Genomic DNA, 17,534 nt, shown 5'->3' on the forward strand with positions numbered 1-17,534 from the left:
CATGGTAGCACACAGGCATGGCAAGCTGCTGCTGTCTGGCAAGGTTTTTTTCCAGACCTCGGTAGGTCATGGCCACCCTCTTCGTGAGGAGCCAGGAGGACCCTGCTGACAGTATGGCAGAAGTGCATGAGTGACTGCCTTCAGACCTAGCACAGGTATGAATCCATGGGCCTCCTGGTCTTAGTGAGGCACTCCCATTGCTCTGCTTTTGGGGATGGCACCTTCCCTTCCCTGTGTCATCATACTTGTCCCCTGTTGTGTAGGATACTCATGGGTTTAAGTCACAGTCACTCTACTTGTGCAGGTCTCGTTCATAAGGCAGCTGCCTGCTGGGCCAGGACAGTGGGGTTTCCAGGGGGATCCCAGAGTTAGGAGTGAGCCAGAGTTCCTGGCTCCTAGAGCAGCACAGGTTACACACTGGGTCCCTCCTAAGGTGGCTCCTTGTTTACTGCTCCAGGTGGCGGCGTGAATCTGGGAGAGCGGGGCCTAAAACCTGAGGCGGACTAAAGTCTCATGCAATAGCCAACCTTAGTCAGAACACCAAACAGTTTATACTCTGAGGGTTAAGAAGCGTCACATGACTAAGCTGCTCTCACAAGGACAAGCCACACATGGCAAAAACATGTTTCCCCCACAGAGGCACATAAACAAATAACAATACCCAGCTGTGATGAGTGATCTGAGGTCAACTCACTTCCATCTGCTACAGCTGGGAGGGGCATTAACGTATAATCCAAGAACAGTTGCATGTTTTGAAGAAACTGAGGTTACAAGCCTCTTGTTTCCTTGGAATTTTCTCAGAGGCACCCAGAATTCTCCTCGCACGACTCCATTCTTGGACCGTGACGACAGCATCCCAGGGTCTGCTGGGAGATGAAGTGCTATCCCTTTCCACAGCAAGGTAGCTGGGCAGATTTGGGGCCTGTGAGTTTGTGAAACTTGCCAGAGGCTAGGATTGCCTGCGCCTCCACTAACCTTCGCAGAGACCCTCCCTTCTCCCTCATCTGCAGAGCTGCCTCATCCCTGGCTGCGGAGCGAAGGCAGCGGACCAGGTATTTCTCCCTATGCTGCTGCCCCCTGCCTCTGTATCTTACAAGGCCTCACTTTGCTCTTCTGCTTCCCACCATTCTTGAGTCACTCACCTCAAAATGCAGAAGCCTCCTCTTGCTTAGCACTTCTTTGTAGGGGAGGAAGTGAGTGCTTCATGCCTCCTGAAAAGTCCTGCTCACAAAGTTGGACAGCCGTCATCACTCTGTCCCAGCAGTTTTTGTCACTTCAGCAGAAACCCTGATGTACTCGCTAGTTGCATTTCTTCCCTGCCCTGGATTTCTGCCAGTCTTGTCTGTGTGGATTTGCCTGTGGCCGCCTTCCAGTCTGGAAGGCCTCTTACAGTATGGGACCCTTGTGTCTCACCCCTCACAGTGATCTCAGAGCCCATGCACATGGTGATGGTTGCTAGAGCTTAAATGTTATCTAGTATCTCTGTGCTGTTGTGTGTGTGCATTTGTTTGACTTTGGCACGCATGAGCATCCCACGGGACAGGTGTGGAGGTCAGAGGACAGTGTCAGGTGTCAGTTGTAGCTTTCTACCTCATTTGGGATAGGGCCTCTTGCTCTCCATGTTTACCAGGCAAGCTTCTGGAAGGCTTCTAGGAATTCTCTGGGAGACAGAGCACTGAGGTCACAGAGGCCCGCACTGGGCTTACAGGTGCATGCTGCTATACTTGTGTTCATGTGGGTCTGGAGATCCAAAGTCAGGTCCCCACAGCAAGCACTTTATCCACCGAGCATCTGCTCGGCCTCACTTCTTCATTTTTATGGCTAAATAACATTCCATTTTACTGATATACCACATTTTATGCTCCAGCTGATAGACAGTTGTTTCCACTTTTTATAAATGATGCAGCTTTGAAATTCATGTGTAACTTCTTTAAGGAGCATGTTTTCAAGGTTCTTGGGTAGACAGAAGTGGCACTTCTGGAATGTATGACTGTTATCCCAAGTCGCTGTACCATCTATAGAGTGGAGAGGCTCCAGCTCCTCCACATTCTTGCCAAAATGTGATAGTGTGGATTTTTTTTTTTTTTTTTTACTTTTGTGATTTTAAAAAATTAAACATATTGGACCAGGTGTGGTGGCGCATACTTTTAATCCCAGCACTCGGGAGCCAGAGGCAGGTGGATCTCTGTGAGTTGGAGGCCAGCTTGGTCTACAAAGTGAGTCCACGACAGCCAAGGCTGCACAGAGAAACCCTGCCTCAAAAAACAAACAAAACAAAACAAAAAAACATACCTATTATCACTTTCTCTCCTCCCTCCAGCCCCTCCTATGACCCCCATGCCTCACACTCTCTCAAACGCATGACCTCCCTTTCTTTGTTACTGCTATTTATATACACATAAACACACACACGAGCACATGCATGCACGCATATACACATATACGCATACACACACACAAACACGTGTGAATACATGCACACATACATGCATATACGCGCACGCGCGCATACACACACACACACACACACACACACACACACACACACACACACACACACACACACACACACACACACACACACACGAACCCACTGAGTCTCTCCTTAAGGTAGTTTCTTGAATGTGTATGTTTCAGGGATGACTTGCTATTGGATAACCAGTTAGGGGTTCATTCCTGCCGACAACTAATTCCCCCTCTCTCAGCAATCTCTAATAGCCTGTAGCTTCTGTCTAGGCCTGGGGACCTGTGAAACGCCCCTTCTACGACAGCATGTCTTGGCGTTGTCATGGTTAAGGTCTTGTCTATGCAGCCATACTGTTGGGATCTCATAGGTGAGGATTCCCTGTCGTTTCTGGGAGATCCAGTTTTGTAACAGACTCTTTGGTCCTCTGGCCATGTTCCCTGAGCCCTGCCTGTGGGGTTGTATTGTAGATGTGTCAGTGGGGCTGACCACACCCAAATCAGTTGTGCCTTCAATCTTGATCATCTGGGGTTTTTGTATTGGTCTGTCTACTCCCAAGAGAAGCTTCTTTGATGAGGGTGAGAGCTACACTTTTCTGTAGGAATATGCACTTAGAATGCAGGTAGGAGCTACACTGGCTTAGTTAAGCGGCGGCAGTGCATTCTGCTCTGTGATTTCTGTCTGTATAGCCAGTGCCTGTAACTGACTGTGTAGACCCCAGACTTACAGAGCGCTCCTGCCGCTGCCTCCTGAGTGCTAGGTTTATAGGCCTCACCACCACACATGACTTACGACACTCACACCTGAATGTGAGGTGTTATCTCACTGGCTGGAGATGGCTTTCTCTAACAACTAGCTGTGTTAAATAGATGCCTTTTTGCATCTTATTTATATATTCTTTAATAAATAAAAAGAAAAACTGTGTTGCAATTCATTTTAATGTATTAACAGAGGATTCCAACAAAGTATAGCTTAGGTTTTAGGCAGTATTGGCATTGTTTCTGACAGTACAGGAGAGCCCACAGAGATGATTTGTTGACCGCATGGCTGACTGGTGGTAAAGGCTGTGCACAAAGATTCACCCTGTCCTGAGAACGTTCTGAATTCCAGAGAATCCCCTCCTTTGTGTCATAATTTGTTATTAATCCTCTCTCTGCCTGCCGCTTGCTGACATTGTCGCCAATTAGTTCTATCCCTTTCTTATGTCACCGCTTCCTCCTCTCAGGTGTCTCAGTGGGACTTCTGAGGCTTACAGCCTTACTCCCTCGGCACCCTGGGGCCAGGGCAGTAAGAGGTGTCCACTGTGAAGCAGTCCTATTTGTCAGAAATAGAAACCTGAAGACTGTGCCATAATGCGCAACCTCCTGGCCACTGTAGACAAAGCACCCTGTGGCCCTCTTTCAGGAGCCGGGTCTGCGGATTGAAGTGGCAGGTGGCAGGTGGCGTTCTCATGACCTCTTCTCGCTAAAGACAGGGCTGGGACACACCAGACTCCAGAGCCACCAGCTTCAGCTAACCTGCATTTAGTCCCAGGAGGCCCAGGCGCCATCCCAGCTTCTGGCCAAGCCCCAGCTGAGGGGAAATGGTGCTGGGTGTGCTGGGTTTCTTCATGGATGTAGAGATGGAAGTGTGCAGTGCCATGGCTCCTGAGCTCTGTCCAGTTACAGCTTCCAGTGGGACCAGGCCACATCCATAAAGACAAAGCCACAGTTAACATACTCAGAGTGCCGTTTAAGCCAACGTCCTCTGTGTGCTCTGGAGTGAGCCTAAGAGAGAGAACACCAGAAGCTTTTAAATGCAGGAACCTTACAATGTACCATGTGCTGACACTGTCACATGACACGTGACTCCTTCCCTTGAACAGGCCTTTCCTTCCTAGCCTGACTCAGAAGCCCAGGCTGGCAGTGGCAGGTGAGGGGCCTGTGTACTTTGTCTCATAGTTGGACAGCAGTTAAAGAAGAGTATGGATTCTGTCTCTAGGAACACAGGCTATTTCTGACCTGTCTGTGGCTCCTGGCTCGTGTGTGTGTGACCAGGGCTTTGTGGCTTGTGTTCCCCATTCCTGTACAGCCCTGGGAGTCGTGTGCCTGGCCTGAAGCAATGGCCCTGAGACAGCACATCCCAGAGTGTAAACAGACACACACTGCAATGAGCGCAGGGCTAGGCCCCCTCAGTGCTTTCCTCCTGCCTGGGCTCCCACCAGGACAGACCTCCTAGTCCTTCCTTAACCAGGAAAGAACAAAGGATAGGAAACTGGGGTCAGCTGTATCAGCCCCAAAGCTAGGTCTGTGCTGTGGTAGCCACTAATCTGTGAAGTGGACGACAGTGGGTTCTAACTCAGAGGGAGAGGCTGCCAGTGGCTGCTGGAGCCATTGAACCATGTCACTCTGTACTGCCAGCCTTCTCCAGAGCAGCAGCCCTGACATTTAGAGGCACCTGTCCTAGGAAGCCCTCCTGCCCATCCAGGTGCTATGGCTCGCGGCACCCAACGCAGTGCCAACCAGCATTTGAGCCTTGAGTCCCAGGCAGGGAAAGACTCTTTTGTGAGTCTCTTCAGGGTCCCCTGGGCTCAGGAGTAACCCAGTGACCCCAGGATGGGCTGCTCCTCCATGTCTGCTAAGCAGCTCTGGAAATGACTGCCTTGCATGTCTCCAGGACAAAATGATGCAGGGAGCCACCCACAGGGTGTTCTGAGCTGGCCTTGAGGACCGTCTTCTCTTCTGACTTTGGGTGTTTGAGCTGAGACCTTCTTTAGGGGTGTGCGCAGATGGCCCTGAAGGACGGGAGTTAACTTCACCAAGCTGTATAAATAGAGCTGATAGACAGTAGCTTTTTCATTAATATAAGCAAGAGCTTCTGTAGTAGGAAGGCTGGGCACATTCCTCTAGGGCCCTCTACCTTAGTTTTTGAGACAAGGACCCCACAAAATCTGCAGCTCTATCTGACTAGACTAGCTGTCCAGCAAGCTGCAGGCATCCTCCTGTGCCCACCTGCCCAGTGTTGGGCCTAAGCTCAGGTCCCCATACTTACAGAGCAGGCTCTGTTACCCACTGAGCCATACCCCTGACCCCTATAGTCTTAGTTAAGCCAAATCTATCAGAGGTAGGGCAGGAAAGCTCCCCAGACTTCCAGCACATGTGCAGATAAAGCACACCAGAAGCTTTCCTTGGGCTCCAGGTGGGGATACTCAAACACACAGAGGAGTCCTTACTACTCTCCAATACCCCCCCCCACACACACCCCTCTCCTGGTCAGGTGTGTTTTCTTATGAATAGATTTGAAGATCTGTGTTCCATATTTTTACTGAACATCTTATGTTATTTGAAGGCCTGTGGTTCATATTTCTTCAGTTTTTCCTAGACCACCAGGACAGGTAGAGGTGGCTACAGAGGTGCCCATGAAGCACTCAGTGAGACTCACCTCAGATGCATCCTGGGCCCATTGGGGCAGGAGTGTGACCAGCTGGACAGAGGCATGTGCCTCTTGAGTCATGATACCAATCCCTGCCGTGGTTTCTAGTCTCCCTGGGTGACCTGAGCTGCTAATTGATTCACTGCCCCTTCTCTGTGCTCCATGTTACCACAGAGGCACGTGGAGGTGGCAGAAGCACCAAGTCTTCACACTCTTCTTCTCTCTCTCTCTTCTCCTGCAGGTGTTTGAGGAGCTGTGGAAGGGGGAGGGGAAGACAGCAGCACAGATCGTGTCAGCACAGCAGCTGGAGCTGATGCAGGATCGAGAAGCCCTGGAAGAGCTCTGCCAGGCCACCATCGATGGACACCCCCAAGTGGTGACTATCTCCAATAGGCACAAGGTCTTCCTGGGCAGCAGGACTGAGGGCCGCCATTCCTGCTGCAGCCACAGACCCTTCCCTAGGAGGGCTGGCCCAGCCTGGTCAATCCCTACTCACGTGGCAGCATTTAATGTCCAAAGACACGTGCCTCAGATGAAAAGCACAGCCTCATGTTCCTCCGAGGAAAGCTCTTTGCTAGTGTGCGCTCTCTGTGGAGTCCATTTAAAGGGCTTTATCAAGTCCCCAAGCCCCGATTTTAACTGGAGAGTTGTCACTCTCTCCCAGAGTTGTCATTTACATTCTTTGTGCCTACCGCTACTTCAGGAAGATCTGCCGCAAGGAGGGAAAAGACCTGGAAATGCTTCAGTTTTATGGCCTTTGCGAGGAGGGAAAATGCAGAGAAGAAAATGATCTGTAAATTACCGAGAAAATCCTTTGACAGAAACATGGCTGAAAACCAAGTCGCTTTGTGTTCTTAGCCTAGCACAAGATAGAAAAGCATGCCAAGTTGCAGGGCTCCCCACCTCCTCACCCACCCCGGGTCTAATCATACTGTCTAGAGATATTTTTCAGTGGGGAAAAAATTACTAGTATCTCTTTCAGAATAATGCACACCCCATCAGTGTGCAGGGACACCGACAGCTCTGGAAAGAGCCCTTGATAAGGAAAATGAGCCCACGCCCTCCCAGCAGGCTCCATCTTCTTGCCCTATCTGCTGTGCCTGATAAGAACACACTTGGTTTCAGAGTGGTCCTGCGGCACTCAAGCACACTAACTGCCAATCAGACACTTGCAGAGGGAAGTCAGCACTGCGGTTATTTGGTGGCGCTCAGCCCCTCCTGCCTTTACTAGCCCTTACCTGCCACAGCCCTGGCTGAGCGAGCTGCCATCCTGAAGGTTTGTTTTCTAAGGAGCAGTTCTGGCTGGCAGGGAGCAGGGGTGCCTGCTGAGTGGCACTAGAGAATCTAAGAGGCACCCCTGCCTATTAGACCCAATGCTCATCACGGAGATGATTCACAGGGACTGCATCCTGTGGCCCCAGAGGACAGTGCTGTGGTCCTGCATGCCAGCTTTGTGGCTGTCAGCAGTCACATCTCATCCCTCACCGTTCCCTTGTTCATTTGAATCAGAAGGCAAAGGAGCCAAATCCCCTTTGACAGGAACCTAGAAACCTCTCAGAAGTTAATCCCCTCCTCTCTTTTCCCTCCTCATTTTACATGTTACGTAAAGGGAAGAAAGTGCCTGAATTTAATTTGCAATCAGTGGAAACCCTGAGGACAATGGTATGAGTCTCTATTTTCACCTCCTGACTTCTGTCTTTACAGGTGGTGGATATAAAGGAAAAAAACCCCAAAGCCATAAATAAGCTCATTGGGTTGGTCCGGAAAGCAAGCCTCAGCCGAGCAGACCCGACTGTGATAAAGGAAATACTGGAGAAGAAGATGTCATTATGAAGTGTTGGGGTCCCTCTATCTGAGGGAGGACACTGTGGCCTTGAGAAGAGAGGCCCCTGAGGGCGGGCACTCAAGTGATGTACACGTTCTCTCTCAGTCCCTACCCAAGCTAAACCTCCTGGGAGGTAACATTTTACACGTGTGTGTCTTCTGCGACCCCATGACCTGAGGCAGGCATCACGGAAGACCAGTAGCTGGAGCACCAGCCTCACTGAATAGAAACGGTCCATGATGGTGGCAGCCGTTGGTAGGAAATAGTGACTCTAACACAATCAAGCTCTTGTTTCCACCTCAGATGCCATGAGTGCGTCCTAAGAGCCGACCAGCACTCCCCATCTAAAGGCCACTGGGAGAGGGGCAATAGGATGAGGATGAATGTAGCATATTCAGGCCTAAAGTGAGCTAGTGAAGATGAAGGAAGGTGCAATAGAAGAAGCTGATGCCACGTAACACCTTGTTCAGGCAAAGGGAGGGGAGGGGGTGTTGGCACTCACCTGCTGAGTGTAGGTGCTGCCGCCTGCTCAGTTCCCAGGGAAGTAAAGTGACACAGACGGTCTCAGGTAAATTTAATGAATAAAATGCACACTGAAATAGCACATAAAAGTTAACTTCTGCTTAAAAGACCACATAGCTTGCACCCCTCCCCCACACAGTGCTTAGGTAAAAAAGAAAATAGCTGAAGAATCAAGTTGTACCTGGGAAGAATAAGATTATAAACTAATAAATCAGAATCTTGGTTCTAAGTGTCTTGAGGTACAGCTGACAATGGTGGTGACGGCCAATTGCCTCTGTCCGTGTTCCTGTGAAGTTATCCATTCCTTGCTGGCGTCCTGGGTACCCCCTTTTCATATGCCTCAAACAAACCACACTGTAGCAACTAGTTTTGCAAATGTTTTTTAGTATTTTTCAAACTGATAGCAAAGAGGAAACCCCTTGGAGACCCTCACCTTAGAGCAGATTCTCAGGCGTGTAAGAACAGTGCTGGGGCCATCGTTCCTGGGGCAGCTGAGGGATGGGAGGAGTGGACACTCCACATCCATCACTAGACAGTGGCCGAGCAGAGTGAAAGAAAGCAACCCATCACCCAGCCAAAAGCTCAGAAGAGTGGACACCAGCCCTGTGGTCTGTTCAGACAAGCAGGAGGAGGTGACATCAACGTTACCTCAGCCAGGGACCCACAGGCCCACGTCGCATTGCCCTAGTGAAACTGGCTGCTCCAATGATTTCCACCAGCCTCCCCACAGGAAAGAAAGGTTCCTGTTGCTCCACAAGCCTGAATTCCAGTGGCCAGAGCCACTTAGACTCTAATCCAGCAGAGCCTTTATTTCATAAAAGACAGCAGGTTTCAATCTTAGGACCTCCATTTTTACCAAAAGTTCTGGCTTGGTCATAAAGCCTTGCAGACAGCACTCATGAAGCTGAGGTCCTGGCCTTACCTCAGTAGGCACTGCAGCTTGGCAGAAGCAGCTTCTAAAGCCTATTTTGTCGACGGAGAAGCGCGTATGACCAAGTCTTCCCAGAGGAGATGCCGTCAGCAGGCAGTCTTCCCCAGGCTCTTCCCAGCTAGCTCTGACAACCAACTCATTCTCTTTGTTACCTTGAACCCTTAGAGCAGGATTTGAGAGGGGAAAATCCAAGACCAGCTCAGACTGGGACCTGACCACATTTGAAAGACCTGTTTACATAACACCTTTTAAAAATGCACAAAGTATGGTGGTACCCGGGCCTCAGTGAAAGACTTTACATGTTTGTACCACTTAGGGGAAATCTCACTATGAGTTGGCACCATAGCTAAAACCGCTGCCGTCTGCCAATAAAATCCACACACCTGTAGCTGGATGTGTGACTCAGAACCAGTGGCTGGTCGGGGGAAAGTTCTGGAAACTGATGATTTCTCAGCTCCATCCCCACTTCCACCCCGAGGCAGCTCTACCTGCTCAGGCCCAAACCCTGTACACTGCTACTTCATGACTGGTTGATGGTCCTCGTGAGACGCTAACACAAGAGGTATAAGTTCATCTAACGTAAGGAACAAATGCCCAGACAGCTTCCTGCATCCCCTCCCCTCGTAAGCCGGGCTGCTAACCACCAAGATTGTACATTCTGGGGCATCTCTGTCCAGAAAGCCAGCTTTCTGCATCTACTGGGCTCGTGCATGAGTGGAGTGTCAGCTAGAACAACTATCATTATTCTACCGAAGTAAGTGCCATCCCTGCCCCACCCCCCTTAACAGAATTATTGCTAATCTGGAATTGCACCGTGAAAGGCTTGCACCTCTTCAAGTTGGTCGTTTCAGTATTAACAGCCTATGGCATGGCCCACAACTTATATTTTATCTCTCAATTAGATTGAGTTTAGTTGTTATCATTTCAAGGACTCTAAAAGAGTAACGAGGAAAAACACTCTACCTAGAAGGCCATGTAATTTGCCCATTGACAGAAGCAGTGTGCGTGTAGCCACAGTGCTGTTTCGGCCCATTCTAGACAAATGTACCTGGGGAGTGCTTTCAACAGAGCTGACCTGTGGACAGTGAGGTAGAAGGCATGCATGTCGAGTCCTCTTTCACCGGCTCCCACGTCATGGCTAGGCAGAAGTCATTTAAGCAAGGTCGTCAGCACCATGTCACTTCTGTAAAATGTCCGCAGGGCAAAAGAAGTCTGGCTTTTGGTGGTTCTTCCTCTCATAGACTTGTCCAAGAAAGATGTCACTTGACATATTAAGGAGGACAGACTTGTACAACCTCCACTCAGTAAAATTTATAATCTTGCCTGAGTACTCTGTCACCTTTTCAAGTTCTGAAGTGACACAGTTCATTTAAACTCCATAAAAGGACCCTGAAATGAAAACTGAGTACACGGGGACAAAATTCTGTGGTCCGGTTTGTGTGGGTGACAGTGACCTGGGTTAACTCACAGCTTCAAAGACAACACAACCTGCTGTGAGCAGTCCCAGCTAAAACCATCAGTGTGAGGGTTCTGAGGATGAGAATCCACAGACACCTTCCCACCGAGCCTTCCTCTCCCTCCCATGATCCTTTTCCCTAAAGAGCCTCACAGAGAATGTCTTGCCAAAGCCCTGTTTATCCAGTTAATGAGTTGTGGGGATAATCTGTCCTCCAAAACAAGGGATGGACTAATAAATGCCTGGTATAGAGGGGACCTGCTGAGGTAAAATGATCCCAGAAGCCACTCTGAGGTCTCCAAGAGCTTTTCATGAAGCATTGGGTTTATGATGCTCATTCTAAAAGAAAAAGCCAGCTCCGTTCTCTTGGAATGGCTCCTCCCTTGACAGGCTTAAGGTGGAGTACACACTCTTGACAGGGTGTTCTAAGCCGTTATGTGATGGCAAAGTAGTGTCCTGCGATGCACAGGCTGATAGCTGAAGTGGAAAGTGGCTAAGATAGCTCCCTAATGGTCTAAAGTCATTGTGGCCTCAGCTGCCGGAGGAACTGCTGCCTCAGGAAAAGCTAACTGCAGAGATGGCTTGAAGTATGCAGCAAACTGTACATTAGGCCGTCCCAGGCCAGTGACTTGAAGTGGCATGTGCAATAATAGCTGTCCTGCAATAAAGCATTTCCTAAAGATGGCAGGCTTGACAGCCATTGCTACAAACATACGGCTGCTAATTAGCAATTGAACTAGACTGCCCTTAAATGAGAATTGGAGCACAGTCATATGTGACATGTCTGTGACATACCCCACCATGCTGGCCAGACATCACAACTTTAGACCTCTCAGAAGATCTGGAATCCACAATGACTACTGCAGAGAGGCAAACAACTGCCAGCCCTCAGTATGACTGGCTGCCCAAACAAGAGCAACGCAAACATCCACAGATCCGATTTCTAGATTCTGTTTACAGGAGGATGCTTTGCTGACAACACCCCACCTCAGGATGTACTAATGGGCAGAAAATCAACAACTACATACAACCTAAATGGAAGCCACCTGCTAAGGACCTGCAAAGCACTGAAGGTACACCCTTGTCACACAACAGACATCAGCTCCACTCTCAGCATGTCGCAGCACTTTCCACAACAATGCCAAACCAAATGGGGACAATCTTACAATGGCTCTGCCAGAAAAAGAGAAGGTTCAATAATAAACCACCTTTAATTAGTTCTTCCTGCAACTGCACTTCCGATCCGGGAGACTGTAAATTCATCCCATGAAATTGTGTTTTAGGCTGAAACTACACTGGATTTTCTTTGTTAAGATTTTTACATTTACCTGGCTATTTTCAAAATCAATTTTAACTATCCCTGTGTGCTCATGTATTTTGAACCATAAAACTCACTCCGTCTAGACCTCTAAATCAGATGCTGAATTATGGATTCAGGTTAATGTTGTGATGTTCCAGGAACCCTCCACTCCACACCCCTGTTGAGGTCCATCAGGCTAGACACAGTGACGCCAATCCAGGGTCTGTGCAAACGAAATAGTATCTATGGTTGCTCCTCAGACATGGCAGCTGATATGACACCTGTCCTGGGGAATGGACATAGTCCCTGGAGCAGGTTTTAAACATGTCAAGTCTCTAAACATTCTTTCCCAAAATGTATTACAAAAAAATAGGCTTCCATTCACCTGTGACCTTGAGGACTAAGGTAACCTACCTCAAAACTATTATGTTCCCACAAAGAGCTCCTGTGTCACCTGTTCGCCTGGAGCAGTGTTCACTCTTTCAAACCATCAGGACCTGCTCTCCTGTCTATAGCCCAGGTTTGCTCTTGGCGTATTCATACCATTCCCGGCTACTTAGCTCAGCTGCAAGGGCTTGGAGGTGCTCCGTGCTCTACTCCCAGCAGGCTCTCTGAGGGAAAACAGGATTCAGGGACAAATGCAATCAGAGAAGAGTTGTTAAGTTGAGGTTGCTATCAACATTCTACCCCATGTAGTCGGATTTCCCGACCCTTCACCCAAGACTCCTGTCAGTCAGCCTTGCCCTCTTTTAACCCAAGCCAACAGCAGTGCCTTCTGGGGTGGGCTGGGGGTAGTCTCTCCCAATAGGCACCAAGGGGACTCTGGGGTAGATAAAAAATATGTGGGATGGCTATGGAGTATAGCTAAGTAGCAGAATGCTTACCTAGCATAGTAAAAAAAAGAAAAAAGAAAGAAAGAAAAGGGAAAAGAAATATGGACTTGAGAAGGACCAGTATCGATCCCAGAAAATGGAGATGGGCATAAAAGCACAAGGCTAAAGACCACCATTTGCAGGTAGACCTTGAGCATTCAGTGACGTGCAAGCACAAGTAACCAACCCCGAGTAACAGGGTTGGAAGGAGTACCAAATGGTTCCTTCAGCTGTTGCCCTCTCTCCAGCTGAAGCTACTCTTTTGTTCTAATGAGACTTGTGGACATGCTTCAGGCAGGCAAGAGCAGGCCAATTTACTGTGCTTCCAACATGCTGGCTGCTGCATCACGGCTTGGAAAACTGACTTTAAAGACAAATGTAAAGTCAGCAGTGTCCCATGAACAGGCATCAGGGTTTAGCCAGTGATACAGTGCTTCCTACCAGCTCACTCAGCCCAGGCCAGATCTCCTTGGGCATCTGTCTCTTGGGCTGGCTCCCCAGTCTCCTCAGTCTAAACCTGCTTCAAGATCCTACAAAGGCCTGCAATGCCTCAGATACAGTTATTATTCCATTGTTACCCTGTTCCAGAGGCCTGACTGGCAAACTAGTGTCCCTGAGGCACAATCAATGGAACTGGGGCATCACCCTTGGGGCTCAGCAGGGATGCCCACAAAGAAGAGAGAGAGCTAGGCCTGCATCCCTCCACTGGGGAGCTGTTTTCACTTTAGACCCAAAACATAAGGGTCTTTAATATTTATAAATACCAATTGTTTGTCCTCTCTCTCTCTCTCTCTCTCTCTCTCTCTCTCTCTCTCTCTCTCTCTCTCTCTCTCTCTCTCTCTGTGTGTGTGTGTGTGTGTGTGTGTGTGTGTGTGTGTTTATAAGGCTATGACTAAAGTATATCCATGCTGCTGGGAGCAGGCTGGCAAGTAGCCCGAGATACCAGTGTATCCCCACTGGGTCACCGTCCACAGCTGGATACTTGGCATGCACCACAGCCATGAGGCGGGAGTCACCTGCAGGCACCTGGCTTCACAGGCTCCCTGGGACCCATGTGCATTTCCATCCAGGAACCAACATGGCCTGAAAAGTGCTCATTTCTCTACAAAGTGCAGCATATTTAGTAAAATAAAATAACAAACAGTGACTTTACAAGTTGCAGTTAGCATAATTTTATCTTTTGCACTCATTCCAAACTCTGCCCCACCCCAACAACAAACCCTCTATAGCTTCACAAGCAAATGTTTGCTTTCATAAAACACTTAGAGTCAGGGTTGGTTTTTTGCATAAGTATATGATACCACATTTCGTTTCATCTGACCAAATGCCTAAGATCCAAAGTTTGCATAGGTGTGCTTCATTTTGTGCAAAGTGCACTAAATTAAGGCTGTCTTGTGTTTTGGTCTCATTTGAGTGATAAGAGCAGCTCCCAAGCAACAAGAAAAAACATTCCTGCATCCCAGATTCTTCCCGTGTGAATTTCTGGGGCAGACATCTGGGGCTTGGGGGTTTTCCCATAACATAAGGCAATAGGTATGTGGAGAGACTGCAAGTCCAGAAGTCAAATTTGGAGTGGCAGATGATGTGTCCCTGTGCAGCAGAAGGCGCTCCGTGTTGTTCTTGCAGTTTACAGAGCGTGTGGGTGGCAGGCATGCGTGCGGCTGCGGAGGAGCTTCCTTGCTGGCACTGAAGAGCTGACCCCGCCACGGTTGTCCAGAGATTATAGTGCTTCAGAGAGAGAGAGAGAGAGAGAGAGAGAGAGAGAGAGAGAGAGCGCTTGCGGGTACGCTCCATGCTGTCCAAGCTACAAGCTGAATGTCTCCGCTCCAAGGCATGGGAGAACATGTGAAGAGGACAAACTGAGCAGAAAGGACCTGCCAAGGGATGGCCAGCTCGCAAGACGTACATTCTCTATGACGACGGAGACCCGGCTAGAGAGAGGAGCTGCACAAAAATAACCCTCCCTACAAATCAAGTATTGTCAGGAAATATCAAAGTAGACGTGCTTTGATAAGCAGCTTTGCACTTAACATTCAGTCAAGACACTATAACCTTATAAAACCAAACCTCAAGTAAACTAATAGTATAAAAAACTAACAGCAGGAGTCCTCAAAGTCCCCCAGGATCTTGTAACACAGAATGGAGTGTTCTTGGGCCAAGGCTGCCAGCTCCTTCAGAAACTCTGGGAAGAGAGCAGCAGCCAGCATGGTGTTCCTCACTGGCAGAGGCAGGTTTGGGGGTGCCCTGGCCACCTTGGCTCGGTTGCCCAGGAAGGGCTGAAGTACTCGTGGAGGGCCGTCCATAAGGGTCTTGTCACTCTCTGTCCTGGAGACCTCCTGAGTAGGATCTGAAAGCAGAAAGAAGATAGTTCTGGGAGTCTCCGATAGCAAGTATGTGTGTGAGGGGCAAGTGGGTTACTGGAGGGAAGGGCCCTGGGTGCAGTTCCTCAGCTGAGTGGATCCTGAAGACAGCCCTTTAGTGCTCGTGACACGCTTGTCCAGCAGATAATAGCTAACTCTCAGCTTGTAATACAGGACTGTCCACCTAAAAGCCTATACAGGGAACCTCATGCATAAACTATGGCAGGAATGCAGGTTTGACAAGAAACCCAGCCATACACTGTGCTGGCACCCTGAAGTCCTGGCTATCTGGAGGCCAAGGAAGGAGGATCATGTGTGAGCTCAGTAGTTAAAGATCAGCTTGGGCAACAGAGCAAAACCCTGGCTGGATGGCTGGGTGGGTGGACTAATGGGTGGGTGGATGAATGGATGGGTAGGTGAGTAGGTGGGTGGGTGGGTAGATAAGAGGATGGGTGGATGAATGGATGGGTGGGTGGGTGGGTGGGTGACTGGATGGGTGGGTGCGTGGATTGGTGGGAGGGTAGGAAGGACAGCTAGTGGGCAGGCAGATAGGCTGGCCTGCTACACTGCAATAGCACCTGTTACAACTGGTGTCAGCTGAGTGTAGACTGGGCTCATGGGAAATCTACCAAGGACACCTGTGGCCCCTCTGCTCTCCTGAAACCCAGTGCTGAGCCAACTCCTCCTTCCAGGGCAGCCTGGTCACCAGGTGCAGCTCCATAAGCTGCTGTACTGTGCAGCTGTTGCTCTGCCTGCAGGGCTCCCCAGAAACCTCAGCCCCTTCTGGCTGGATCCTACAGCCTCCAAAACACAAGAGTGGAGATTCCGCCAGATCACCGGAAATAATGACGAGGGCCAGGCTAAGAATTTCATGCAGCCCCTGGGATCTGGGGCAGCAAAGGGCTTGGACGGCACCACCTAGAGACGGCTGCCAGAGGCGTACAGCGTAGCTTTAACAACCTAAGTCCAGGATGACACGAGCCCAGGGTCTAACGTACACAACTGGTCTGCATATTTATACACACCAGCTCTCCTAACTAAAATGGTTCAATGTGCCTGACTCTTTCATTCCTGAGCTCTCCAGCCCTCATATATTTGTAGGAATTATTTATGCCACCTTCTGCCCCCTCCCCAAATGATCTCATTACTCCTTCTAAATCACTGTATTCAAGCTCTTCATTATTTTGGCTGCTTTTTAGAATTCAACCCCATTTTTCAACACTTTCCAGAATGTTGCTTAACGACAGCACTAAAAATTCTTGACATTTATAGTACTTTCCACATCTCACTACTATAGTCTTTAGTGTTAAAAAAAAAAAATCCTCCACTTTGCTGCTTGAAATATCCTTTTGGATTAAAGCATATCACGGTTCGTGTCATAGAGAACTAGAAAAAATTGTTGAAACTCTGTCTCCCACTACCTCTTATCAGAATTCCCTCACATGCCCTGGCAAGAGTAAGAACAAGTGTGGACAATGTCGACGTCAAAAAAAAAGTGTTGATGTCAAAAATCAGCCTCGGTGATGCCACCATCCACATTGGTCCTCAGGCACTACAGCTCTCCAGTGGTCCATTACAGCTCGCTGAGGAAGTTGGCCTGGATGCCCCTGGGGATCAGGATACTCCCAGGCATCCTGCTCAGCCCAGAGTCTATGCTGTGCTCGCTGCTTCCTGGAATCCCATTTCTATGTTTCTGTTCACCCACATCTTGCTAAGCTTCAGAGGCACTGGGACTATAGCTAAGAGCACAGATTGTCACCTGCCATCTGGGTTACTTCCAGGGTGGTGGCTTCACCTCTCTGTACTACCACTTCCTCTGGCTCTCAAAAGAATTACTGTAAGGATCAAGTGAGTCACTGGGTGTCAAGTACACAGGGGCCCCTGCAGCTCCTGTTCCACAATCCCTGGTGCTCCTCCCTGCTCTGGCTCCTGGCCTACTTACTGAAGGCTGGCACAGTTTGTCAGCCACGCCTTACTCCTCACTTGTGCGGTACCTCAGTCTCTCCAAGGGTCAAGTCCACCTGAGAGTGTGTCTTACAGCCTCTGGCCAGTCTATTCACAGAGGCCAACAATGCTTTGCACAGTGGGAAAATGGCCTGCTTTCCTCCACACTACCACTCCTCTCTTCATGTCCACCTTTCTCTTTCACCCCTCTTCTCTAAACCAGGCTTTTTGTGGATTCTTATGTAGTGTGACTTGTGAATTAGAAACACCACTGCTAAGGTTTGTCTGCCCAGCTTGAATCCACAAATCTTCGAATGAGGCAGAAGAGCAGTGAAGGCCCCTGAGCCTTGCAGGGACACCCTTCAGGCTGTTCCAGCAAGCCGCTGGGGTGGACCCAAGCAGGCTTACCACCAGGAAATGGCCTTTCAGTGTGTCACAATAAGCAGATT

General features: G+C 49.2%; 2 protein-coding genes across 2 annotated transcripts in view; one reads left to right on the top strand and one right to left on the bottom strand.

Moving 5' to 3' along the window:
• The window catches only part of Gatb (glutamyl-tRNA amidotransferase subunit B), a 76,194-nt gene extending 68,223 nt beyond the window's left edge, over positions 1-7,971 (top strand). The window contains exons 12-13 of the mRNA XM_051157389.1: positions 6,117-6,251; positions 7,580-7,971. Of these exons, the coding sequence (XP_051013346.1) occupies positions 6,117-6,251; positions 7,580-7,708 (264 nt within the window). The 3' untranslated portion in view covers positions 7,709-7,971. The remainder of the gene's footprint in view (positions 1-6,116; positions 6,252-7,579) is intronic.
• A 6,603-nt stretch (positions 7,972-14,574) lies between these two features.
• Positions 14,575-17,534, bottom strand: part of Fhip1a (FHF complex subunit HOOK interacting protein 1A) — a 124,576-nt gene continuing 121,616 nt past the window's right edge. The window contains exon 12 of the mRNA XM_051157388.1: positions 14,575-15,128. Within this exon, the coding sequence (XP_051013345.1) occupies positions 14,875-15,128 (254 nt within the window). The 3' untranslated portion in view covers positions 14,575-14,874. The remainder of the gene's footprint in view (positions 15,129-17,534) is intronic.

This window comes from Acomys russatus, chromosome 15 (assembly GCF_903995435.1).
Source record: "Acomys russatus chromosome 15, mAcoRus1.1, whole genome shotgun sequence".
NCBI classification, from domain to species: domain Eukaryota; kingdom Metazoa; phylum Chordata; class Mammalia; order Rodentia; family Muridae; genus Acomys; species Acomys russatus.